The 6,478-nt window shown below is 33.0% G+C and overlaps 1 protein-coding gene and 1 pseudogene across 1 annotated transcript; one reads left to right on the forward strand and one right to left on the reverse strand.

Moving 5' to 3' along the window:
* Positions 1-227: 227 nt before the first annotated feature.
* On the reverse strand, positions 228-4,636 carry LOC127700052 (DNA oxidative demethylase ALKBH2-like). Its single transcript, XM_052203506.1, has 3 exons — positions 4,281-4,636; positions 1,183-1,325; positions 228-679 (listed from the first exon to the last, which is right to left on the reverse strand). Exons 1-3 carry the CDS (start codon positions 4,542-4,544, stop codon positions 358-360), a joined length of 729 nt encoding a protein of 242 aa, XP_052059466.1. The 5' UTR covers positions 4,545-4,636; the 3' UTR covers positions 228-357.
* Positions 4,637-6,074: 1,438 nt separating this feature from the next.
* On the forward strand, positions 6,075-6,193 carry LOC127700065 (5S ribosomal RNA; annotated as a pseudogene).
* Positions 6,194-6,478: the final 285 nt, after the last annotated feature.

The following is a 6,478-nucleotide window of genomic DNA, read 5'->3' on the forward strand; positions in this document are numbered from 1 at the left end:
AGTTTTTCTTTAAGTAATGACTTTTAATTGTGCCGTGATTGAGACGGGAAAATCTATTATCGATACTTCAACGCGAAAAGACGCCAAATCATAAACGACTTATAATTACCGAGAGCGGATTTTTTTTTAAACATTGATTTAACAAAAACTAGACATAAATTGTGATGTATGTGGAAAACACATCGAAATCTTAAAAGTCCGTATGGCTTCTACAAGCGCAAAAATAATACTAGAAAGAAATTGTATTTAAGAAGTGTTAATACAATCTACCATGGTTATTGAAAAATTCTAACGAAATTGAATTCTCTACTGAATTTTCAATATGGAGTATCGGAAAAAGGGTCTTTCAACATCAACTTAGCAAGAAATGTCTCGTTTAGCTAGTTGGGTCATTTTCCTAAAAGTCATATTTATCCTGACATTCATTAACCTTTTTCTTTGTGGTAATGAGTGATACCAAAAAGTATTAGTTGGATTGTTCATCATAAGTAAACTTCCATGTTGTAGCTCTACTGTTATTGAATCAATTTTTCGCTTTGCATGTTTGCCCCTGGAGTCTGCATGTCTAAAAACAAAGTCACGTGGCTGACCGAGTGAAAGGGAGGCTATAGGATGTCCTGGTACCAAGTCATCTTCATCGTCCCTGTGTTCTCCCATATGATCATGACCATCTTTGTATCTGAGATATAATAATATGAATGTGTTTCAGAAATCTACATAATGTAAAATGATACACAGTGATTGTAAAATTTCAGTTGATAAAATATGTACATAATATGAAAACTAAACTTTGAACTCCCTCAAGAGTAGTTGACTATAGACGACTTAAGTTGTTTCTGTCAAATGGTCTTTTTTCCAGATCGTTTTGATGTCCCTAAACATTTATTTCACGGTATTTGATTATTTCAGAAACATATCATGCGACTAAAATAAGTATCATTTATTTATTTTAATCTTTTTAACTCTTGTGTATATCAAATTTATATCATTAAGAAAACCCAAAAGCTCGCTTGTTTTTGTTCCTGTTTTTATGCCCCGCTTACGATTGTTACTTTATGTTTTCCGGTGTGTATAATTTCATTATCGACTATGTAGCGTCCTCTAATGATAGGGCAGGGCGAAACAGTATGCAGTTCGCTTTGAAACTTGGTCAACTAAAAAACCAATTTTAGGAATATGTACCTGTTGATGAGAACAAAGTTGAATTCATGTTTTGTTACTTCACTTATTTTATCTCGGATTTCTTTCAGAAATGGTATCCATGGTCGTGCAGGAACAATTGTGCTGGAAAACTTGTATGATAAACCAGCATCTCCATATGCAACCTTAAATCATATAGGAAACAAATTAACAAATAAATAAATGGTTTCAAAAATCAACATGTACGCTTGTCAATGTACTATATTTGTTCCGCCTAACAAACGTTCCACTGGAAGCTTTGTTATAAACAATGTCATAACATCTGTTCCTGTTGGAACAAATATTCTATACCATTCAATCCGTTAGGAAAATATACTGTAATATTTATTCCAGTGGAAATAATATTCCAGAATATTTTTTTTTCCATTTGGAACTTCTTATACTATAAAGGATCTTCTTTTTCCTGGCAATCTTTAATAACGCATTTGTGAAAGATTATTTATCCGAATGAACCGAAGAAAAAGAAGATACTAACAGGGCAACAAATAACACAAGTCCAATAAAACAACCAACAGCATGGTCCAGAAGAAAAAAACGACAAAAATTCAAACTGCAGTCCACAAAACATGACAGAAATCCAAAGATTGAGCAACAGGAACCCCACAAAAAAACGCATTTGAACTTAGGAGCATCAAAGCAACAAGAGCGGGATATCTGGATTTTGTCTTTCTATTAAAAAATTACACACATCTTCTATATATATATACTGAGTTTCAATAGAAACGCAACCCTACAATCCTTTTCAAACTGTAGGAGCTTCTTTGCAAGTTGACCAATCGTTATATGATTTTAAAGACGTCTCAGGATATGCACACACAACTTTTCCAGCAATTTTCAGAGTTTTTCGAGTTTTATATTTTAACGTTATTCCTCATTCATGTCATTTTTATCCAAAAAATTGAAACTTACACTTTTAATGGCAAATTTCAACCATAATGAACCCCCTAAGCACAGATTATCAAAATATAATGCAGATTAATAATTTTTCGTTTGCCGCGATGATTTGAATGGAAATTTGTGAATTTGATTTTCACTCTAACGGGTATGATGGGACTAATCGGAAATTTCTGAACTGAAAAAAGTCTACACGAGACCAGTTACATGTAACCAAATGTTTAAGGAATGCATTGAAGAGACATTTTAGTATTGTTATTTTAAAAGGCAGTCAAAATCATGGATATTATAAAATCACTAATCAGTTCAGTGATTACACAAAACTCCTGAAATTTTAGGGATTTTACAAATTTACTGTAACGTATATATTTGTTTGGCCTAAGGTCTTATTTAAAAAAAACATCACCAACAAGGTAAATAACTGATACTTCAGTGAATTAATAGACAGTGGCAACTTGTCAGATATCTTAATATAATTTTAAAATGCGGAAAGGAGTTAGTCCTGGCCATGGTTTATGATTGTGTATTCCATAAGTTGTATTCCAATAAATGGTCGACAGTGTCTATAGCGACAACGACACGGCTAATCCTATGCGATAATTAAATTTATTATATACTCGTAGTAAATACAGATAAATTGTATGTGTAATACAGTCATTGGCAAGCGTGCTGTATCAGCCACCCGTGATGATATCGATATCAGCACGGTTGCAAAGGCTTTAACACACCTTTAATCTGTATGACGTCACGTCATCGATTGCAGTCACTGTTGCAAAGGCTTTATCAAACCCCTAACTTGTATGACGTCATGTCAAACCTCTAACTGTATGACGTCATTTCAAATTCCCTTATATGTATGACGTCATGTCACATAAAAACATCTACGTGAGGTACATAGAGAATATCATATGGCTTTTTCAATATCACACCTGTATCAACCCGAGACACCAATATAATCCCAAGAGCTCTGCTCTACGTATAGATTCTACCACTGCATCGAGTGTGATACGATATTTATCCACTCGAGACAGTTAAATTTTCAAATTTAAAACGCGAGGCTCGCCGAGCGTTTTAAATATTTAAAGTTTAACTGTCGAGAGTGGATAAATATCGTATTACACGAGATTTGGTGGTGGAATGTGTTTCTCTAATGATCTTCAAACAATACGCAGGCAAATTTATTCCTTCTTTTCGAATGATCTGCAAAAAGATGTGTTCTTTCTATGTGACGTCATCAGGCATGGTCGCCTATTTTCATGCCGACACAATAGGAAATTCAGAGAAAAGCAAGAAAATTCGACGTCATAATCGGATTTTAACCAATGAAAAACTGAGATCAAACGAACCACACGTTGATTAAATTTTTTTTATACAATGGGTGCAGAAAGGGATAAATTGACGAAGAATTAGAGAAACTTTATTATATACATATACCTCACGTAGATGTTTTTTATTTGACATGACGTCATACAGGTAAGGTTTGAATTGACGTCATACAGATTATAGGTTTGGCATGACGTCATACAGATTAGGGGTTTGATAAAGCCTTTGCAACAGTGACTGCAATCGATGACGTGACGTTATACAGATTAAAGGTGTAATAAAGCCTTTGCAACCGTGCTGATATCGATATCATCACGGGTGGCTGATACAGCACGCTTGTCAATGATTGTATTACACATACAATTTATCTGTATTTACTACTAAGTATATAATAAATGTATATAATAAAGTGTATATGATATGGCTTTTTCAATATCACACACCGTATCAACCCTCAACCAATATAATCCCTCGAGCAGAGCTCTTGGGATTATATTGGTGTCTCGGGTTGATACGGATGTGATATTGAAAAAGCCATATGATATTCTCTATGAACATCCTTCTGAATATTAAAGATAGTTTTTGAAAAAAAAACCAAAGAAACTAAATGGGCAACTTTTGTAAATATTGAAAAAAATTGTCGAGTTCTTATAATGTTCAATAAGAAAATAACGGGGTATTAAATAAATAAGAGCTGTGAATTTTTATCAATAGAAACAATAGTTTTATGAGATGGCTTCAATATCTGTTTTAGCACTGTGTGCTTGTATTATATGTCTCTGGTGGAAGTAATAACATTTAATAGCCTATGTAACTGAATTGACAAACTAGTAACTCATAGAATTATCTCCCATCTGACATACCTGTTTTCGTGGAATATCATGCCATTTACCAAACACTTTCACCTTTGCTAACTGGCCTGTATTGTATTCCAAAAGTTCAGAACATTTGATCAACAGCTCATCTGCCTCTTTCTTGTTATACAACACAGTATAATCACAATCCAAATTCTCACCCGAAAGCTTTCGCCACTTCAAATTGTTTAATTTAGCGAGTTTGTATATTTCTTCGCTGTCTTTTTCACTATCGTCCCTCTTACGTTTTTTCCGCTGAACGAAAGCATCCATAAAGATAAAGTAACGAATTTATGAGCAATATTCAAACGATAAAAACACCTTGCATAATCATCACAAAAGGCGGAAAACCGAAAGTAGACACACGGTTGTTTCCCTTGAAATGTTTTTTTGGCGCAAAAATTTGATCGAAGTAAAGGTCTCGAAGATTAAGATCTGTCCATTTTTCGGAACGATTTGAATATTTCATAGGGGTTTTGACTACCAGACTTAGGAGCGATTAGGTTGTTCTCAATATTTTAGTTACATTTATGTCTTATTTTATTTACCAATGCATAATTGTCGATGCATCCGATCTATGGAAGGGAAAATCCGCCATAACTATACCAGAGATATATATATATATATATATATATATATAGTGTCTAAAAATAGCAACAATCAACATTCAATCTATCTAGGCGTGGATCAGTTTGTAAATAAACTGATGCAGTTACTACATTAAATTATATAAGTGCCTAAGAATGTAACTTTAACACACTAATGAGTGTCATAAAATTAGTTGTTATATTTTATATTATTCACGCAATATTTCGCTAAACAAATTAGCTTCATCAGGCGTGTGCATATCTCAAGGTGAAATCGGATGCATGACAAAAAAATATTTTTGTAGCTTGAACTACACAAAATTTGAGTAAAAGTTTAACAAAATTTATTGATGTTCTATAAAAAAGATATGTTTGTAAATTCTCAGAAAAATATTTTTGCCGCTTATTGTTAGCTTGAACTACACAAAATTTGAGTAAAAGTTTAACAAAATTTATTGATGTTCTATAAAAAATATATGTTTGTAAATTGTCTAGAAAATTTTGTTTGCCGCTTATTGTACATAGCAATTTAAATCAAAACAAATAGTTGTTTTAGTTAAATTAAATGAAGTTTAGGATTTTGTAGTTCAAGCTAACAATAAGCGGCAAAAATATTTTTATAGACAATTTACAAACATATAATTTTTATAGAACATCAATAAATTTTGTTAAACTTTTCATAGGTTTGAACGTTGTTTTCAATTTAGACTTTTATATTTTTTCGTTTGGGCTTGTATTATATTTGCCTTGGGGTTTATATGATCCGTTCATCCTATTTTGACTCTTTCAAAATTCAAGAGTCTATCCTAAATTGAGGTAAATTATAATGGGGGGGGGGGGGGGGGGGGGGGTTATGGTTTTATCATAAAAAAATATTCTGATCCCCAGTTTGATGAAAAAAAAAATTGTGGTCAAGCAGATGACAAAACAAATTATTCTGAATCCAGATTTACCCCATACTTTATAGTGTTAAATTTTGAAAATGATAATTTGATTGATAGCGTCGAAAAACTAAAAAAAAAGTTTCTGACTCAGAAAAACAAACATATCCCCCACCCATTTTGAGGTTAAATCGTTGCTCCCTAACATGAATTTCCACTGTGACATTTTTTGATTTGTGAAATGTAATTTCTAAATGTTTAAATGCAATTTCTAACAGTCAATGACAAGTTCCGTTTCTCAATAAAACTACAAGTTACTAATCAACATATTACAAATCAAGAATGAAATCAAGTTGAAAACACCGGTTCTCGCCCGATCACCGAATTTAAGCAACGTCGAGCTCGGTTAGTACTTGGATGGGTGACCGCCTGGGAATAATGGATGTTGTAGACAATTCTTTTTATTTTACAAAGTTAGTCAAACTAAGTATTTTCCCCTTTCTACTGTTCTGTAAAGAATGTCATAGAGACGGCTTCTTAAACTGAGGCTATGTGTTGGATTTGGCCCGTCAGGACTGGTAAGTGATTTTTATTGTTTCCTTTCAGAACTTCTCTACTGGTTAGACCACTTTTGATTAGCTCAGTTAGTACCTGGATGGGTGACCGCCTGGGAATACCCGGTGTTGTAGACATTTCTTTTTTTTTTACTTATAATTTTTCACATTAGAAAAGTGAAGGA

Source organism: Mytilus californianus, unplaced genomic scaffold (assembly GCF_021869535.1).
Source record: "Mytilus californianus isolate M0D057914Y unplaced genomic scaffold, xbMytCali1.0.p SCAF_47, whole genome shotgun sequence".
In the NCBI taxonomy this organism is placed as follows: domain Eukaryota; kingdom Metazoa; phylum Mollusca; class Bivalvia; order Mytilida; family Mytilidae; genus Mytilus; species Mytilus californianus.